General features: G+C 37.3%; 5 protein-coding genes across 5 annotated transcripts; 3 read left to right on the plus strand and 2 right to left on the minus strand.

The window, feature by feature from the left end:
• The first annotated feature begins 522 nt into the window (after window positions 1-522).
• LOC111454394 (RNA-binding protein 38-like) lies at window positions 523-3,475 on the plus strand. The gene is made up of 5 exons (XM_023095872.1): window positions 523-946; window positions 1,021-1,144; window positions 1,215-1,293; window positions 1,390-1,631; window positions 3,347-3,475. Exons 1-5 carry the CDS (start codon window positions 758-760, stop codon window positions 3,421-3,423), a joined length of 711 nt encoding a protein of 236 aa, XP_022951640.1. The 5' UTR covers window positions 523-757; the 3' UTR covers window positions 3,424-3,475.
• A 563-nt stretch (window positions 3,476-4,038) lies between these two features.
• Window positions 4,039-5,759, minus strand: LOC111454369 (protein EXORDIUM-like 2). The gene is made up of 2 exons (XM_023095839.1): window positions 5,390-5,759; window positions 4,039-4,789 (listed from the first exon to the last, which is right to left on the minus strand). The coding sequence occupies exons 1-2, from the start codon at window positions 5,690-5,692 to the stop codon at window positions 4,154-4,156; spliced, it is 939 nt and encodes a 312-aa protein (XP_022951607.1). The 5' UTR covers window positions 5,693-5,759; the 3' UTR covers window positions 4,039-4,153.
• A 3,320-nt stretch (window positions 5,760-9,079) lies between these two features.
• LOC111454756 (protein EXORDIUM-like) lies at window positions 9,080-10,204 on the plus strand. Its single transcript, XM_023096283.1, has one exon. The coding sequence runs from the start codon at window positions 9,140-9,142 to the stop codon at window positions 10,076-10,078; it is 939 nt and encodes a 312-aa protein (XP_022952051.1). The 5' UTR covers window positions 9,080-9,139; the 3' UTR covers window positions 10,079-10,204.
• A 2,264-nt stretch (window positions 10,205-12,468) lies between these two features.
• On the plus strand, window positions 12,469-16,334 carry LOC111454370 (phospho-2-dehydro-3-deoxyheptonate aldolase 1, chloroplastic-like). The gene is made up of 5 exons (XM_023095840.1): window positions 12,469-13,079; window positions 13,181-13,458; window positions 13,814-14,090; window positions 14,263-14,508; window positions 15,829-16,334. The coding sequence occupies exons 1-5, from the start codon at window positions 12,519-12,521 to the stop codon at window positions 16,093-16,095; spliced, it is 1,629 nt and encodes a 542-aa protein (XP_022951608.1). The 5' UTR covers window positions 12,469-12,518; the 3' UTR covers window positions 16,096-16,334.
• Window positions 16,335-17,263: 929 nt separating this feature from the next.
• Window positions 17,264-19,437, minus strand: LOC111454373 (40S ribosomal protein S6-like). The gene is made up of 6 exons (XM_023095843.1): window positions 19,346-19,437; window positions 19,201-19,265; window positions 18,799-18,856; window positions 18,599-18,707; window positions 18,217-18,489; window positions 17,264-17,712 (listed from the first exon to the last, which is right to left on the minus strand). The coding sequence occupies exons 1-6, from the start codon at window positions 19,349-19,351 to the stop codon at window positions 17,474-17,476; spliced, it is 750 nt and encodes a 249-aa protein (XP_022951611.1). The 5' UTR covers window positions 19,352-19,437; the 3' UTR covers window positions 17,264-17,473.
• Window positions 19,438-19,761: the final 324 nt, after the last annotated feature.

The following is a 19,761-nucleotide window of genomic DNA, read 5'->3' on the forward strand; positions in this document are numbered from 1 at the left end:
CGATCGATAAACGACTTCTAACGTTAAGAACTGTTGAAGAAATTTTATCAAATTACAGAAACGCAATTCTAATTTTTAAAATCCAAATTATAACTTTGTCCGACTAAATTTACAAATTTCTTAAAAGAGTTCAAACTTTCATGATTCGCCAACCCTTCTAACCCTCGATCCAACCCTAAATTTATAATCTTAATGAACAATTTCAAATTGGATAAATAAAAATATAATCGAAACACATGAAGTGTAGATTAGAATTCGATGTCATAATTGAATTAAGTTAAATATTTTTTAAAAAATAGCATATATTACAGTTAATAATATAACATTTTAACAGCAAACGAAATTGGTAAAAATATTAATTAAGTTAAATATCTCCCGTTCTGGTTGAATAATAATTATATTATAAGACTAAATTTATAATTTAATTGATGTATTTTAAAATTTAAAAAAAAATTATATATATATATATATATATATATATATATATATATATATTAATTTATGGATATTGCGAGAGGCCAACCAGAACCCAACCCCTTTCTTCAACAGTTCAAATCCGTCTCTGCAAAATTAAGAAATTCCTCTCCCATGGCCGCAACCAAACAAACAAAGAACGCCAACGCCACATAACAACCCCTCCAATTTCTTCTATAAATCTCCATTAAACCTTCTCTGTCTTCTTAATTCATGAACATCACCGTCCACCACACCCACCGCCGCCCTCCTTCCTCCTCCTAATCATTCCTCCGCCGCCGCCATGGCCGATCATTTCTCCAATCCCCCGCCGCTCTTCGGCGACACCACATGGACCAAAGTCTTCGTCGGCGGCCTCGCTTGGGAGACCAAATCCGACGAAATGCACAGATTCTTCCAACAGTTCGGCGAGATTCTCGAAGCCGTCATAATCAAAGATAAAACCACCGGCAAATCCAAAGGCTACGGATTCGTAAGTTCCTTATTCCTCTCCGATTCCATTTCCGGTTACGATTTTAATTCCGCCGTCTCCGATTTTGTAATTAGGTCACTTTCCGAGATCCTCAATCGGCGAGAATGGCCTGCGCTAATCCAAATCCGATTATCTGTGGAAGACGAGCAAACTGTAACATCGCCGTCTTCGGTCCGCCTCGTCCGCCGCCGTCCGGAGGTAACTTTCCCAATCTCATTACCGGAAAACGATCGATTGATTTCTGTTAACATTCTTCTCGATTTTACAGGGAGAATCCAAACCACAGCGTCGTACGGCGGGTTACGGCCGTCGTTTCCGCCGCCGCCGGTCATTTTCCCGCCATACAGGTACATGATTCTTCGATGGCGACAATGTTACAAGGAACCAACAATTTACCTCGACAGGAAGTCAAATGTTTTTTGTTTTTTTGTTTCTTTTTGCAGATACCGATCCTACGCCCCAAATTACACAGTACCTTATGGCTATGGCTATGGCATTGGATACGGCCATGGCTATGGCTATGGTCATGGCTATGGCTATGGCTATGACTGTTCTTCATCATCACCGGCTCCAAGAGCGCCATTTTCATCACCATCATCAGCGGCAGCACCCTATGTTCCGTACTATATGAATCAGCAGGGGTTGTTCTACTCTCCGATGCACCAGATTATTACTCCCAGTACTGGTAATTATTTATCGTTCTATTAAATTCTTGTTTTATTTTGATAATAATATCATTATTGGGCGGGGATTGTCTGGAGAGAAACACATGGGTCATGGCCTGCGCCCATGTGAGGACTGAGCTGTCTGATGGGTCATTGGCCATTCACAACCCCATGAACAGGGGTGTATCAAACGCCATGCCAGATAGGATTTTTAGGTTCTTTCCAAAGTTTGCGTAACAATTCAATCTCACTACTGGTAAATATTGTTCTCTTTTTAGCTTTTCTTCAAAGGTTTAAAACGCTTTTATTAGGTAGAAGCTTCCACACCCTTGTAAATAATGTTAGATGAACACGACTCTCGACAATTGTATGATATTGTTCGTTTTGAGCATAAGCTCTCGTGGCTTTGCTTTCGGGCTTCCCCAGAATGTCTCATACCAATGTAGAGAGTATTATTTGATTATAAACTCATGATCATTCCTTAAATTAGTCAACGTGGGACTTCTATACACGATTATAAACTCATTATCATTCTTTAAATTAGCCAACGTGGAACTTTCATCCACCCTCCTTAAGGGTCAGCGTTCTCGCTGACATACTATTCGGTAACTGCTAGTGGTGGGTGAACTTTCATCCACCCTCTTTAAGGGTCAACGTCCTCACTGGCATACTATCTAGTGACTGACTCTAATACTGTAATACACCCCAGTCTGGAAGGGAAAATCTAGAGAGGATAATATCTGCTAGTGGTGGGTGAACTCTCATCCACCCTCCTTAAGGGTCAGTGTCCTCGTTGGCATACTATCCAGTGACTGGCTCTAATACTGTAATAGCCAAAGTCTGGAAGGAAAAGTCTAGAGAGGATAATATCTGCTAGTGGTGGGTGAACTCTCATCCACCCTCGTTGGCATACTATCCAGTGACTGGCTCTAATACTGTAATAGCCAAAGTCTGGAAGGAAAAGTCTAGAGAGGATAATATCTGCTAGTGGTGCTAGTGGTGGGTGAACTTTCATCCACCCTCCTTAAAGGTCAGCGTCCTCGTTAACATACTATCCGATGACTGGCTCTAATACTGTAATAGCCTAAGTCTGGAAGGAAAAGTCTAGAGAGGATAATATCTGCTAGTGGTGGGTGAACTTTCATCCACCCTCCTTAAGGGTCAGCGTCCTCGCTGGCATACTATCTAGTGACTGGCTCTAATACTATAATAGCTCAAGTCTGAAAGGGAAAGTTTAGAGAGGATAATATCTGCTACTGGTGGGTTTGGGCGATTATAGATTAAATTTTAAATTATTTTGATAAATAATCGTAATAAATAATATGAATAAGTTGGTTACGTAGCATTTTAATACTTAAAATATGTAAAACAGGTAATATTTTAAAAAGAATATAAAAAAACATTCTAAAATTATTCCCCATAAAACATAATCCGAACAAAAAAAAATGGCAGAAAATAATATCGAGATACGAAAAACAAAATTCAATTATTCCTAGCAAGTTTTCTCTTATAATTATCATAAACAACAAAAATCTAACTATTCATTGGTAAGACAGATCTTGTCGAATGTATTTTAATGTTATATGTCTGTCACTTAGATCTATTAAACACAAAATTTAATGCATACGTAGACGTTGAATTGTTAATTTAATTATTAACCTAAGTTTAAAAAATATAATACGATCAAATTATATATATATATAATTTATGTTTATTTTTGGATGCGAGTGTTCAGGTTGGGAGACTCCGCAGCATACTCCAACGGACACAGAAGGTGGAGGCAGTGGCTTCAATAGCCCAAACTCTTCATAGAATCTTGTTTATATTATATTATATTATTATAATAATAATATTATTATTATTAAGCTGTAAATTATATTTCTGTTAGTTAAATTAGTTAATTTGTATATTAAACTTTCAATTTTATTCCCGAATCAATAAATACGTATTTAATTTTTACCTACTTTTTATTAAGATTTACCTTTTTAATCTTTCAACCATAAAATCAAACAAACCGAACTAAACCAGGTATCTTAAATGTAATCTAGGTAACATTATTGGTGTTGACGTTCCATTATTGGTTCTTATATTTATTGTTGTGTTGAATTGATGGAAAATCGAACAGCTTGATTGGATCAGTTTTCTCGTGCAGTTTCAATAGGGTTAGTGTGCTTCCCAACAAAGTAATGTAAATGAATCTCGACTGAGTTGAAAACTTATTCAGCCAAAAAATTAAGACGGGTTAAAAAAATGTATATATATATACATATTTATTTGTGTAGAGATCGAATTTTCATCGGTAATTCTTTTGCCGTTTATTATTTTTAAAAATATAAATTTTAAAGTTTTTATTTTTAAATATTATATTTATTTAAAAAAATATCAATAAATTCACCGTTAAATAAAATTACCAAGGGGAGTTTTTTATTTTTACTATTTACTGTTTTTTAAGACATATTTCATATTTATCATCATATATACATTATAAGGTCACATGACCAACCACATCTCTTTCTCAAAATGACTAAAATACCCTCCCGGATCAAACCAGAGTTGAACACTGGGCAGTTACAGGGTCGTACAACGCCGGCAAAAGGTACTTTCTGGTTCCGACGCCAACGGCATTATAGCTGCTGCCGGTGGTGCCATCCTGCAGCAGGTCACCAGCGTATCCCGGATAAGCCCCTTTCCCGTAAACCCCGGGGCAGGCAGTCGCCACCTCCAGCGGCGCCGCCGGCGACCCGAGATAGTAGCCGTCTCCGAATGGGTTCGTGGCGGTTCCGGCTAAAAGAGTGGCGATGTTGATTATCATGCCATCGAGTCCGACGTCGGCGTTGGGCGGTATGAGCGGCGGCGTTTGTGGGCCGTAAATGGGCTGGTGGAAAGGCCAGGCGCATTGACCCGGACATTGACTCACTGAGTTGCCGACCCATATGAATGCCGATTTTAATTTGTGGTCCCAATCGTGAAACCCGCAGCTGCTCATACAGAAACCTTCGACGGCGACGTCCTCCGCCGTGAGAACCAGTGTCACGCCGCCGTGTTTCGAGCCGGCCCTCCGTGACAACTCGGAAATTTGAAGCTTCTTTAGGAGTTTCCCAATGGAGTAGCTGTCGTCTGTCACTTGGTTCGCTAAAATCACCCGAGCCTCTTCCTTTCCGGCTCTTTTCATATAAACCTGAATTAATAGAAAAAAAATTAATTTAATTAAAATTTTATAATTTTGAACTAATTGAAGCACAGATTAAATTATTTATATATATATTTGTTTTATTATTATAGTCAAATTTGTACTGTCAATAATTTACTATATATATTATATTTAATTTTTTTATTAACAAAAAATATATAAATATTTACCTTCTATTTATTATATCATATTTACTAAAATATATATCATTTATTATTATTTTTATTTATTATTCTTTCCGTATCCTTTATAATTTATTTGATTATTATAAATACAGAAATTTATAGCGGACTATATTTATAATAATCAAATAAATATGGAAAGAACCATAAATAAAAATAATAATAAATTAATATCATATATCTACCAATATGATAGATGTAGTATGTTGTAATATAAAACAAATATCTAGATATTTGACTAACAAATATGATACATATGTTAAGCGGTAATAGAAGACAAATAACTAGACACTGGACTTCAATAAAAAGCTAAAAATATGTTACTCCGATAAACGGTATGAAATATTATATATATATATAGTAAACTATAATTTAGAATTAAATATCCTTAACAGATTCAACCAACCTGAACGGTACTCCACCAGTGAGAGATCGGCGGGGCGTTGCCGGCGGCAGCGTCGGTCTTGGAATTCAACGACAGAAGAAAGTCGACAAGAACAGCTTTGTGAGCCGCCGTAAACTTCCCATACCATAAAATGGAAACAGGAACATCGCCGTCAAGCAACGTCCCATTATGGTAACCGATGGCCATCGGCGGCGGTTCATACAACGCAGCAAGCTTTCTAGCTCCAAACCCAGAACCGAACATGTTCATCAATCCAAATACAACCACAAAAACAATCCAATTCGACAATCGAAAGAAACCCATTTGAAAAATCAGCTCAAATTTTCAGAAAGTTCAAAGCTTTTTATTTTTCCTCTTATGGAGAAGATATATATATATATATATATATATATATATATATATATAGTGCAGTGGGAGTTGGGAAGTAGCTTTCGAGGTAATGAAGATTTCTTAAAGGCTAAAAGGAAATTTAAAGATTTAAACTTTGAGTTCACGAGAAGTTGATAAGATTTTGTATTATAGGGGGAAGAATCTAACCTTTCTTTATTTAATTTATTTTATATTTATTTTTGTTTTATTGGCAATTTTCAATGACTTTTTTGGACCTTGCTGCCTCGTAAAGTTACATGCATGCATGCATCAATTTTTCAAAAAATTAATATCGAAATTAACCCTTTCATTGATTAAATTATCTAATCTTTTGGTCGAAGAAACACGTTTAAAAAAATAAAAAAAATAATAAAAATAAAAAACCTCGTGTGTTGTTATTGGATCAATGGACGATGCTTTGGCAATTACTCAAAGGAGGCTCCGGGCACCGAGAATATTTAATTAATTAATAAACCATCTTAAATTCTAAACTTTAATATTACTCGTAATTTTGTAGACAATTAATAATAAAAATTATGTTGATAGTGAAGATTATCCTTACGAACCAACATGGGTATTTTATATTTAATTTTAAAATTTTTATAATTGGGGTATGAAAAAGAATAAATGAATTTTAAAATTTTAAAATATTTATTAAACTCTTTATTCAAATAAATAAATAAATAAATGTTTAAATTTGTATAAGAAAATAAATAATAAATAATAATTGAAATTTTAATGGAAAAGGCATCAGAAAACACAGGCATTGGCGCAGACGAATCTGTACGCTCCAATGAAACGACGCATTTGCTTTATCCAACTCCACTTGCTTGTTTTTTTTATGTTTGCCCATGCCGACATGTCGTTGCTCGTTCTCTTGACCTTGGCGATAAAATTATGAACGTAGGCATGTTGAGTCTATAGTTATATGTATATTTGGCATTAATGAAAGGAGTTGAGGGAGAGCAATAATGGAGTTATGAGATTGGGAGAATCTCGAGCATTCATTCAAATTAGATAAGTGGTAACGTAGCTGAGAATTGTGGTTGCAAACATAATAACCGAGGTAAGAAATAATCAGACGAAACATTAAAAATTTTGAAATTTATTAGACGTTTTTCAACGTTCATTAACTAATCAGACACAAACGTCAAAGTTTATGAGCTGAATTTGTAGAATAACTCATACTAGATATTTAACCTTGAATTATAGTTTACCATATATATATATATATATCATATTTTACTATTTATTATAAGCAAATATCTTGTATAATTTATGATATTTAATACCGTATTTGACTATTTATTATAGGCAAATATCATGTGGTTTATCATACGTATCATATTTGTTCTTTATTATAGACAAATATCTGTATCCATTTATTACTATTTCCATTTATTTGATTATAAATAGAAAACTTTCACCCATTTAATTTTAGCAACTACGACTCTCTATTCTCATCTTATTTCTTTCAACACTTTAATCCATATATTGCCAAAATTGGTGGGTCTGGCTAAAGGTGTGGTGGTGATTCCAGGGTACCATCAACATAGCCCAACATGTCTTTGACTTTTTCAACTAAGACAACGGGGGAAAGAAAGTTTAACGGTGATTATATGGATTAGAGTGTTGAAAGGAAGAATATGAGAAGAGGATTCAAAAGCCATGGAGAATACTAACCCAAAGAAGCTCGAATACCATGAGAATATTTGATAAAACCACCATACCTAAACGATAGACGTTACTAATTTTATTTTTGCAAAAGTCAACGTAAGGGACCCTAACAAGGCGAATTGACTTAGGGAAATTGGCCATTTCCTGGAAGCTGCGGTAGGCTAAGCGTGAGCCAACAGCGGTGGCATTGACTTCAGACGAGGCGCCCCATGCGACAGCTCCACAAATCGCCTCCACTCTTCACGCTCACGGACCATAAATTCTCCTCCGCCGCCGACCAAGGAAATGCCTCCTCCGCTGGCAGCCTCCCGACAACTCGCCACCACGGATAAAAATTCCGCTTTTAATTTTATATTTAATCCGTTCAATATTTTAAAAAATGGTAATAAATCAATTATCTGTTATATACTAAATTAAAAAAAAAAAAAATTTATTCTGTATAATATTTCATTTTTGGAAATCCATTCAAATTTTGAAATTAAAAAAAAAAATCAATCAAATTAATTACACAGTAAAATTGGTAATTTAATAAAATAAAATCCATTATCCGAGATTTAAGAGATTTATTTAATAATAATAATAATTATTATTATTTTTTATTATATCTGCCATCCATCCCTATCCTTACATTTTTAATTAATTAGGGCATGGGGTAGGGTTTGCTGGGGAAGCCTCGTGAACTCCAAAATATATTTATTTTTATTATTATTTTTTTTAATTTTATCTTTTATTGTTTGGATAATGCTGACGGCCACCTGTTGCATAGGTAGACTCGTGATTTTGGGTTTACTTTTATAAATTTATTAATTATAATTATTTAATGCGCGCATTAACTCACCAAACTCCCACTAATCTTATTTTTTAAAATAAATAAATAATTAAAACCTTAAGATTTTTAATAAATTAATTAATTTTTTATTGTTAAGAAATATTAGACTTGGTTAAGTTATTTTTTTACATAATTATTGAAAATAAAATTAAGAAATTATAATTTAATATTTTTGAAATTTTGGAGGGCTGTGCCAGCTGTGAGGTCCAGTGAATGTTTCACTGGAGCTACTGGCTACCGGTTACGAAGGTAGCCAATCCATAGAGGTCTACGCGGTATTATTACAAAGAAATTAAATAACCAAAAACTGGAAGCGCCAAATATCACGTGCACATCACGTGCTCTTCCCATTGGATACCCACTGCCAATAGCATTCCTTTACGCGTCCCGATGAATTGACATTCATGCACTGCCTCCAGCCTGTCACTCACTCCCCCAACGTCTATTTCCTTTCCTAATTTCCCCATTTTACCCCTACCCTCCCTATACCACCCTCAGGACAAATCTGACTTTTCCTCCACCAAAAGTCATCTTACTGTATCTAACCTGTAAAAAACACGTCTACATTTAAAATCCAGAGATTTTCAGTTTCCACTACAACTCGAGCGTGTATCTCACGCGCGAATCGTACGATAAACAACGGCGCGTTGTAACTACGCGCGGGTCGCTATGCTTAAACGGAATTGCCTACATGGTAAGTCAAATTCCACCTCATCTTCATATCTACCATTTTTAAAAAATAATAATAATAATTTATTTATCCATCAATTCTTGGCAGCTTCCAGTTCTTCCACCTATATATATAAACCCGGTCGGCTTATTATTCCTTCACAAACCAATTCATCGTCTTTCTCCTCTGCTTCTGCTTCATAACAATGGCGGCCTCGATGTTCCAAATCTTTGTCTTTATTTCCTTCTTCCAAATCTCCATTGCTTCCAGGTTGCTTAATGAGTTCATTCCCGACCAGACCCAGTCGCTGAAATACCACAACGGCCCTCTTCTTTCCGGCAAGATCCGTATCAATCTCATATGGTATGGTAAATTCAAGCCGTCCCAGAAAGCAATCGTTAATGATTTCCTTACTTCCCTGTCGGATTCTTCCATTAAAGCCGCCGCGCCGTCGGTCGCCTCGTGGTGGAAGATGACGGCGAAGTACTATGAACTTTCCGACAAGAAATCAACTCCTCTGTTTTTGTCGGTCGGAAAGCAAGTTCTCGATGAGAATTACTCGTTGGGGAAAGCGCTCACCAACAAAAAAATCGTTCAATTAGCTTCAAAGGGTGACCAAAAAAACGCGATTAATGTCGTTTTGACGGCGCCGGATGTCACCGTCGATGGATTCTGTATGAGCCGCTGCGGCACTCATGGCTCTGCCCCCGCCGCCGCCGGAGTTAAAGGCAAAAACTACAAATTCGCTTACATTTGGGTTGGGAATTCCGAAACCCAATGCCCCGGGCAGTGCGCGTGGCCATTCCATCAGCCGATTTACGGCCCGCAATCGCCGCCTCTGATTGCGCCGAACGGCGATGTGGGTATGGACGGAATGATTATAAACCTCGCCAGTCTCTTGGCCGGAACCGTCACGAACCCATTTGGAAATGGATACTTTCAAGGTCCGGCGACGATGCCATTGGAGGCTGCCTCGGCCTGCACCGGCATCTATGCCAAAGGGGCTTATCCTGGTTACGCCGGCGATTTGTTGACGGATTCCACCACCGGCGGGAGCTATAATGCTAACGGCGGTAACGGAAGGAAGTACTTGCTGCCGGCGTTGCTGGACCCTTCTACTTCGGCTTGTTCTACATTGGTTTGAGATGATCATAGTTTAATGACGCATTAAATATTTAATTCGTTGATTTCTTCATTTGTTGTAGCTCTGTTACATATCTGATTAATTAATCACAGCAAATCTCTTTTATTTGCTTAAACCCTTCAATTATTACAATAATTATATGAATTAAAATTTTAAATTAATTTCAATTTATAAAATTTTTATTATCATTAATTGTATTGGGCTTGTTGGTTTTTTGATTGGCCCATGGGCCGTTCATAGAAAGCCCACCTACTAAGTCTATATATATGATTTAATAAATAATTTATTCTTTTAATATAAATTATATTAAAAAATTAAAACATTCGCATAAATTCAATAATATTGAGAAAAAAATATAATATGAGATTTGATGTAATTTTAAAAATTTTAAATTTTAAAATAAAATTTATAAAAATGGGACAAAATAAGAATTGTTTCGAGGTGGACGAAGAAATCATTAATAAATTTATGTAAGACTCGGTTTAATGTTGGTTTGGTTGTCGTTTTTTGTTTTTTGATTTTATTATTATTATTTTTATATATTTGGAAATTAGTTATGAATTCCATTAATTTTAATACCATATAATAATAGACCATTGAAGAAAGGTATAAATGGAAATAAAATAAAATAAAATAAAAATAATGAACAAAAATATTAGAATAATATAAAAGTAAAAGAATAAAATCTTTGAATAATATAAAAAGTAAAAACTTGTAAAGACCGAATAAAATCGTAAAATTTCATTATCGAATTTAATTTTTTTAAAATAAAAAAATTAATGGAAAAATAATTATTTTATTTTAATTTAAGCACGTGTTTATTTATTTATTATGGGATTTTAATAATTAAATAGGCATGTGGAAATGTACGACGGTCCGACATTTGTGAGTGGCTAGGACAACTATGTTGGAATTTTCACGGGGTACCCTTCTTTTATTTCGTGTTAAAGGAATAATTGGTAAGTATTTTAGAGATATGTCGCTAATTTATTAGAACTTTATTTCAATTATTTTTTCTTTTTCTTCTTTCTTTTGTTAATTATTTGTGTACTGAAATATTTATTTTAAATAATAATGTGAGCGAGGTTTTTTATTTCAAACCATTAAATATTATAACAATTTTAAAGTATTTAATTAATTAAGAGCATTTATTACTTCCAAGTTTATTCCAAGCATATTCTAAAACATTTTGCAAAAAAATTAAATTTTTTAATTTTTTAATTTTGTTTTTTAGGGACTTCTCGTCATCATAATTATTCGTACCGGGTTGAAGTGCCTAGACACTGTTTGATCAGAGCCGACGAACGAATGACTGTATTTTTCACATCAGATGCTAGAATATGAAAGAAGATAACATTCATACGTTCCAAGTCAACTTATAAAGTAGCTACCAAAATCTCATCTATTATCAATTTGCGTGTTCTCGTAACAAGATAAGTCATTCTCGTGAAAGAGTTAGAACAAGTTGCCTAATTTAGTGTCAAAGGTGCAGTGATTGGTCTTCTACTCGAGTTTGGTAATCACATTAGAACATTTCATTCACTGTTGTTGTGCTATGTGTCATAATTGTACATTTGCGACAACAGGACAACGATTGTGCGACATTTATTCTAACTTAACGAACAAGTCAACCGTGTGAAATTCAAACTTAGCGATAATACTGGCGTATACTTGAGTCTTAAGTCACGTTTGAGAGAAATGTCTTAGAAAGCATGAGCGAGAAAATACGTGTTACAGGCTAGAAAAGAATAAGCGACAACTATGGGTTTGATAGCATACAATCCGATAGGAAGAATTGACAACTAGTCATATCTATTATAGTATATTTTGAGACACTTTAGCTGTGTTGGGTGTAGGTATGTTTTTTGTGACCGGTCACAACAATAAATTTTGAAATGGATATGCGAACCACGAACAACACGTCCTGGACAAACATAACTAGGACATCCAACATAGGGATACAGACAAACGCCTTGAACAAGCATAACAAACTACCTGTATTAATTTAATTATTTAAATAAAGAAAAAAGATGGTGTCCACGTGGACCGGTTGGTGAGCTTGGTAGGTAGGTGGCTTCAAAATGGTTAGGGGACGTTTTCTAACCCACTGGTTAGGTGGCCCCTCATCCTAATTATTTATTTTTCTTTTTTTATTTTTCCTCCAAATTTTAATTTATTTTATTGGCTTTATCACAAAAATAAAATTATTTTAAATTTACATATTTATATTTAAATTGCACCGTTAGTCATAACAGCGCTACTAAACTCCGTTTATTTTCCGTCCCGTCTTCACGGCGTCGAATATTTTATTCAAAAAATAAAAGAAAAAGAAATTAAATTACAACGTGGCTTCTCTCCCGGTCTATTTAAGATCCATTGTCTGCGCAGTTTATTTAGCAGCTGAGAACTGCCGCGGAAATCGAAGAAGCCAACGGAATCAATGGCTCTCTCTAGCAGTTCTCTTGTTCCGATCAATTCTTCTGTAAGGAATCGGAGCCCTTTCCCTTCCTCTAAGCCTCGCCATTGTTCTCTCAACTTCGATGATCGAAAGTCTCTGCGGATCATCGCCCAGGCTTCTGAGTCTGCCAAGAATCCGGCGGTTTCCGATCCACCGGTGGAGAAGAAATCGGTTCCGCCGTCTGTATCGGCTGCTACGAACTCGACGGTGAAGCCGGCTCAGAAGTTGGGCTCTGAGAAATGGACTCCCGACAGTTGGAAGTCGAAGAAAGCTCAACAGCTTCCTGAGTATCCGAATCAGGAGGAGCTTCAATCGGTGCTTCATACGTTGGAAGCGTTTCCCCCACTCGTCTTCGCCGGAGAGGCGAGGAGTCTGGAGGAGCGTCTGGCGGAGGCGGCGATGGGGAATGCTTTCCTTCTACAGGGTGGGGATTGTGCTGAGAGCTTTAAGGAATTTAATGGTAATAACATTCGTGATACCTTTCGGATTATTCTTCAAATGGGCGCTGTTCTGATGTTTGGAGGTCAAATGCCAGTCATTAAGGTCTCATTTCGTTTGCTTCTGTGTTTAATTTTTCAATCTATTTCGTTTTCCTCGACGATTTCGGTAAAATTGATCCGTGAATCTGGAAATTGGTTGTTTAGGTTGGAAGAATGGCCGGCCAGTTTGCGAAGCCTAGGTCAGACCCGTTCGAAGAGAAAGACGGTGTAAAGCTGCCGAGTTACAGGGGAGATAATATCAACGGGGATGCTTTTGATGAGAAGTCGAGGATTCCAGATCCTCAAAGGTTAATCCGAGCCTACTGTCAATCGGCGGCGACTCTGAATCTTTTAAGGGCTTTCGCCACCGGTGGTTATGCAGCCATGCAGAGGGTCACACAGTGGAACTTGGATTTTGCAGAGCACAGCGAGCAAGGAGATAGGTATTGCTTTATTCAGATTCTTTCTCTTCTTAAATTCATTCTGGTCAAATTGAGATCGTTTAAAGTAGCTTAATGAATCTTTGACATTCGTCTGGTTTCTGATTTTCATTGTTCTTTTGATGAGAATCGTCTGGCTTTTGATGATTCTTTTGTTTCTGTGCCATTTCCTGCACGCTTGGATCATCTGTTCTTCCATAGGATACATATTTTGAATGCGCCCTGTTTCTAATTATGCATATTGTTCATCACAAGCAAGATTAGAGATATGATTGGCATGAATTCTTACTTTCTTGGATAATTGAATTTCCTTTTGCTGATATAATTAGGTTGTAAATCATTTATTACTGTGTTTCAGATACCAGGAACTCGCCCACCGAGTTGATGAGGCCCTTGGATTCATGGCTGCTGCTGGACTCACTATTGATCATCCTATCATGACTGCAACTGATTTCTGGACATCTCATGAATGCTTACTCTTGCCATATGAGCAGTCGCTTACTCGGTTGGATTCGACTTCTGGTCTTTACTATGATTGTTCTGCTCATATGCTTTGGGTGGGTGAACGAACCAGGCAGTTGGATGGTGCTCATGTTGAATTCTTAAGAGGGGTTGCCAATCCTCTAGGAATTAAAGTAAGTGCGTCAGATTAAGCTACCAGTTTTTCATTTACTCGATACTCATGTTGGAAAACGATGCTATTCCGTGTTATTCAATTGATCATGTCCTGAAAATGCTCCTTTTATACACTTTTGGATCATATTCCTGAGACGGTCTTGACTGAATAAGTTGAATCTTGTGGTGTAGGTAAGTGATAAGATGGATCCAAGCGAGCTAGTTAGGCTCATTGAAATTTTGAATCCTCAAAACAAGCCAGGGAGGATTACAGTGATCACTAGAATGGGAGCTGAGAATATGAGAGTGAAGCTTCCCCATCTGATCCGAGCTGTTCGCAGGTCTGGTCAAGTTGTCACCTGGGTTTCCGATCCTATGCACGGGAACACTATCAAAGCCCCCTGTGGTCTCAAGACCCGCCCCTTCGACTCTATCAGGGTATGAAATTCATCCTTTATCATTCTACTTATAGACTACATCAGGAAGGCATGATTTGTTGAACTTAGAGCCACTGCGTAGTTACATGATATTCATAAATTTAGAGTATATTGAGGGAAAATAACTTTGAGACTGAAAGAAAATTTGAATTCTAATTGGGAATTTGTTCAGACAATTGTATCCAAATCTTTTGGTCTACCCTTTGAAGTGCTTAGAATTAGTGCGGGATGGAACCGCAATTGTAATAACCTAAACCCACCACTAGCAGATATTGTCTGCTTTGACCTATTATGTATCGCTATTAGCCTCACGGTTTTAAAACACGTATGTTGCTAAATCCACCCACTTGGAGACTTAGTTTCCTTGCTGGCACACCGTTTGGTGTCTGGCTCTGATACCATCTATAATCGTTCAAGCCCACTCCTAATAGATATTGTCCGTTTTGACCCATTACATATCCTTTTCGAACTTCCTCTTAAGGTTTTAAAATGTGTCTGCTAGGGGGAGGTTTCCACACTCTCGTAAAGAATGTTTCGTTCCTCTCTCGGAAAGTAATGGCAAAAATAAGAGTAAGAAGGTATTGTCGACAAGATAAAGTTGTCCACGTGGAGATGAATGATCATTTGGTAGGAAATGATAGTTTATGAAAGATTTTTGTGGAGCAAGTCAAAATAAGATTCATGGTCTAAATTCTTCTTAAAGAATTGTGGTAGGTAGGTAAGCGGGGTAGGTATGTTTCCCTATCACCAAGTTGACTGCACCTTTTGAACAACCTTTTGGATCATGACATTTTTTCCACCTCTCAATTTGCTTGTTTTACATGTCATTGTGGGTCATCCTAGTTGGCCAAATGTAACGGCCCAAGCTCACCACTAGTAGATATTGCCCACTTTAGCCTTTTATGTATCGCTGCTGTTAGCCTCCCAGTTTTAAAAAAGGTTTCCACACCCTTACAAGGAATATTTCGTTCTCCTCTCCAACTGATGTGGGATCTCACAATCCACCCTCTTTGGGAGCTCAACATCCTCGCTGGCACACCGCTCAGTATCTGGCTTTGATACCCTTTGTAACAACTCAAGCTCACTGCTAGTAGATATTGTCCACTTTAGCCTGTTGCGTATCTCCGTTAGCCTCTCGGTTTTAAAACGCGTCTATTAGGGAGAGGTTTCCACACCCTTATTAAGAGTGTTTCGTTCCTCTCTCCAACCGACGTGAGATCTCCCACCAAAGAACTCTGAATCTAACTAACAAGTTTTGACTGGAATTTGCAAATATGTGTTTGTTTGAAGAAAGCAAGTAATGTGGAGATTGTGTTGGCAGGCCGAGGTTAGAGCATTCTTCGATGTGCACGAGCAAGAGGGCAGCTACGCAGGGGGAGTTCATTTGGAGATGACTGGGCAGAATGTGACAGAATGCATTGGTGGATCAAGAACCGTAACATTCGACGATCTGAGCTCACGCTACCACACCCACTGTGATCCTAGGCTCAATGCTTCCCAATCTCTCGAACTCGCGTTCATCATCGCAGAGCGGTTCAGAAAGAAGAGGATCAAGTTGCAGAGTTCTCTTCCCTCTTCAGGCCTGTAAAATGCTCTAGTTAGTAGAGTTCGAGTTCGTCCTTGTAACGTTTTCCTAGTCTTTTCCACTCTTCCGCTGCCCCACTCTCTAGCTATATTTGGTTGTATTGCCAAGAAAACTGTTGGTTTGGATTCGGGACACCCTCATAAGAACAGAAGTGAATGAGGTGAAGAAATGGGAAATGAGTGCCAGTTTATCCCATTCTCCATCTCTTTATAATATATGTTCCTCGTTTTGATGATTGTTCATTTTCTTCGGAGTGGTATTAAGATAAAAACTAAATGAACTTTTTCACTCGGTCCTTACCTTTTAGCACTTTGCATTCCAATTTGTTAAGATATGTATGTTTCGATCAAAAGATGGAAGGTTTGAACTCGAAATGTTAATATATGGTAAGACTAGAATTCCTCTCCGTCAAGTGTTCATTGGATGACTACAGAAGAAGGTTTTAGTTTCTTGAAAGTATGTTTATGCCGAGGAAAGAGATCACTTTGGTATTCATGGTCCGAATTGAATTGGGTTGAAGAATTTTTTTGGACAACTCAAAAGTTTGGTTTGGTTGGATTGGTAGCCTAATCCAATCCAGAAACAACCCTTCCTAACCTTCTATTTTCGAGTTGGTTTCGGGTTGTGAAACAATGAAATTCTGAGCGGAGAAGTCTGATGAGAAATATAGGGTAGAGAAGTTCAACAACAAATACAGAGCGGAGAAGTCCAATGAGAGTGGAACGAAGCACCAAGCAGAGAGACAGCGATGTCTTAAGAGAAACACAGAGACACGTTGACATCTAACAATACACAGAGACAAGACGAAAATTGAGAAGTCGAATTGATCCAATAATTAGAAATTCGAACCTGAACCAAGTTAAATTCCATAAAGTGAACCGCACCCAACCTTTATAATTCCAATTAGCTAGAGAGTGTTGAATGTACACCCCAACACGCCAGAGTTCATATTGTTCATTGATTTTATGTTAATTACCATAATAAGTCACGGATAAACCTTAAAACTCACATAAATGACTCTCTAACACACAAGATCCTTGAAATTCAAGTTTGTATGTTCATTTAATTAAAACATAAATGTAACCTAAAAAACAAATCTATATCATTAAATATAAAGAAGTCTTTTGAGATAAACAATGGAACTTCCACTAAAATTGAAAAACTGCGAGAATTCGTCAAATTACTAAAGTTGGATTTCAAAATTCCTCTAGGCTTAATCATGAAATTTGAAGTATATCAAGAAATGGCTATCCAAATTAGGAACCAAAAATCCAATCCATTCTAGATATCAAGAAAGCTAAAAGAAGATTCTTTTAAAAAGCAAAACAGGATGGCAAAATTTAAGACAACAGAACGCTGAGACATAAATAATACGAATTAACTAAGCAGCAATGGACGGCTTTGAAGCAGTAGAGAGCCTCGACCTCTTCTTTGCCAAACTCTCGCTGCGGCGTTCTCTTTGCTCCTTCAGCCTGGACGCAAGGAGCTTCTGATACTCAGCAGCCTCAGACTTAGCCTTCGCAATTCTCTTCTTCTTCTCTGCAATTCTTCCTCGCTTCCTCTGCAAGGTCAGTGGGGTAACCAACCTCTGAATCTTGGGGGCCTTGCTAACTTTTTTGCCTGCCAATCAACAAAGAAAAAACCCCATGAGAACTTAATTCAAGAAGAAAGGGAACTGAATGTACAATTTGTACCAAATTGGACTAATCTAGATAATCTCAGAGTATTCCTGTAACAGCCCAAGTCCCCCACTAGCAGATATTGTCCGTTTTGGACCATTATGGACTGCATTCATCCTCGTAGTTTTAAGACGCATCTACCCGGGAAAATTTTCCACACCCTTCAAAGGAATGCTTCATTCCCCTCTTTCACCGATGTGGGATCTCACAATCCCACCTTAGAAAGCTTGTGACAAAACATAGCATAGTTTATTAAAGGAAAACATTCATCCAATTTTATCAAAACAACTGTATTAGACCTTGACCTATACTTGGGCCATCTTATCTAGCATTGTTGGAAAATTAAACTCCTCTAATCCTCCCCATCCACGACCAAAAGAAATCCAAAACAATCTTAGTTTGTTAAGCTAGGTTTAAAACTCACAAAAGGCAATGTAAACCATACCAGATTTGGTGGTGAATGTTCTACGGTATGTGTTGACATACTTTCGAACATCGTCTTCCTTTGACAGATTGAAAAGCTTGCGAATCTTGGATGCCCTCTTGGGACCCCTCATTCTTGGTTTCTCAGTGTCTGTCAAGCCAGGAAGATCATTGTCTCCCTTCTTCACAATCACCAAATTCAGAACAGAAAGGTCTTGGCTGACAATGCAACCACGCACAGACTTCCTCCTGCGTTCTCCATTGCGCCTTCCATATCCACGGAAACAAGGGGTACCTGGCCAAACAAAAACAAATAAATACAGGCTTGGATACTTGGGATAGTACTATAAATTATTGGAAACAAAGAATATACACCACAAATTAGATTAAACGGTGCCACAGACCTCTGTGTAGAAGGAGACGGACACGGCCAGGGGTCAACACTCCCTGTTTCATTGGGAATCCCTGCTTGTCGCAACCTCCCATGATTTTGAAAACATAGCCCTTGAATTCCTGAGAAGAGGAAAAACCTCAATCAGTAAACTCAGCCACAGCAACGAGGAACTGAGATTTAATATAATGGATCACAGAAGAGCCCACATACCTCTCCGAGTGAGTCTCCACTGACTTCCTGAGAGATCCTCTTGTCAAAAAAAGCACGGCTAAACAAAGAAAATGGTTCATTTTAGTCAATGAAGAAATTTAACCCAGGTTAAATATGATATCATCCATGCAAACAATAAAGGTTTAGTAATAAATTCAAAGATCCAGGCATGTGAAGCCATGCTACAGCAAATATAAGCTTCAAGACATGAAGATGTACTTTTCAAGCTAATCTAAGTTTCAAGCAACTGAACATTACGGTTCTACTAGACCAACCTACGTATTTATGTAAAGTTTACAATAGAAAAATCCGACTGAAGATGGAAAGAACAATTCATAAACATAGAATGCACATTCGTTACTAAAACAACAAACTGAAGAACATAGGGATTTGAAAGCTAACAGTTTCTGGTCATCGTCGATTTCGAGTTTCTTCTGGCATCCAGTGGTCGGATTCGCGATATTAAACTGAAAACAAAAGAGCTCAAAGTTAGAGTTGAATCAAATTAGAGAGAACAATCAGGAAGAAGAGGAATCGAAGGTCGAACCTTCATCTTGTTGAGATAGTCGTGAAGGCAGGCGGCCGCAGAGAAGATATGAACAATGGAGCGAGGGAGCTACGCCTTCTTTAGGGTTTAACCTTGGCGCACAAGGGGATTTATATATGTGCTGTAACGTTTTAATATTGGATCAAACATAGTGGGCCTAATCTAATTGGGCCGCCCACACTAAGCCCAATTAATCTATTAAAGCCCAATCTACCAGAGCCTTTTCAATTATTGGGCCTAATCTAATTGGACTGTCCACACTAAAGCCCAAATAATCTATTAAAGCCCAATCTACCAAAGCCTTTTTAATTAGTGGGCCTAATCTAATTGGACTGTCCACACTAAAGCCCAAATAATCTATTAAAGCCCAATCTACCAAAGCCTTTTTAATTAGTGGGCCTAATCTAATTGGACTG

This window comes from Cucurbita moschata, unplaced genomic scaffold (genome assembly GCF_002738365.1).
Source record: "Cucurbita moschata cultivar Rifu unplaced genomic scaffold, Cmos_1.0 Cmo_Scf00016, whole genome shotgun sequence".
In the NCBI taxonomy this organism is placed as follows: Eukaryota; Viridiplantae; Streptophyta; class Magnoliopsida; order Cucurbitales; family Cucurbitaceae; genus Cucurbita; species Cucurbita moschata.

Coding starts and splice junctions, on each gene's coding strand:
- LOC111454756 (XM_023096283.1), top strand. CDS start 9,140: ATGGCGGCCTCGATGTTCCAAATCTTTGTCTTTATTTCCTTCTTCCAA.
- LOC111454369 (XM_023095839.1), bottom strand. CDS start 5,692: ATGGGTTTCTTTCGATTGTCGAATTGGATTGTTTTTGTGGTTGTATTT. Junction 4,790..5,389: donor ACTGGTGGAGTACCGTTCAG/GTTGGTTGAATC, acceptor CTATTAATTCAG/GTTTATATGAAAAGAGCCGG.
- LOC111454373 (XM_023095843.1), bottom strand. Junction 18,857..19,200: donor ATCGACGATGACCAGAAACT/GTTAGCTTTCAA, acceptor TTCTTTGTTTAG/CCGTGCTTTTTTTGACAAGA. Junction 18,708..18,798: donor GTGGAGACTCACTCGGAGAG/GTATGTGGGCTC, acceptor TCCTCTTCTCAG/GAATTCAAGGGCTATGTTTT.
- LOC111454370 (XM_023095840.1), top strand. CDS start 12,519: ATGGCTCTCTCTAGCAGTTCTCTTGTTCCGATCAATTCTTCTGTAAGG. Junction 13,080..13,180: donor GTCAAATGCCAGTCATTAAG/GTCTCATTTCGT, acceptor TTGGTTGTTTAG/GTTGGAAGAATGGCCGGCCA. Junction 14,091..14,262: donor CCAATCCTCTAGGAATTAAA/GTAAGTGCGTCA, acceptor CTTGTGGTGTAG/GTAAGTGATAAGATGGATCC.
- LOC111454394 (XM_023095872.1), top strand. CDS start 758: ATGGCCGATCATTTCTCCAATCCCCCGCCGCTCTTCGGCGACACCACA. Junction 1,145..1,214: donor TCGTCCGCCGCCGTCCGGAG/GTAACTTTCCCA, acceptor TCGATTTTACAG/GGAGAATCCAAACCACAGCG. Junction 1,294..1,389: donor GTCATTTTCCCGCCATACAG/GTACATGATTCT, acceptor TTCTTTTTGCAG/ATACCGATCCTACGCCCCAA.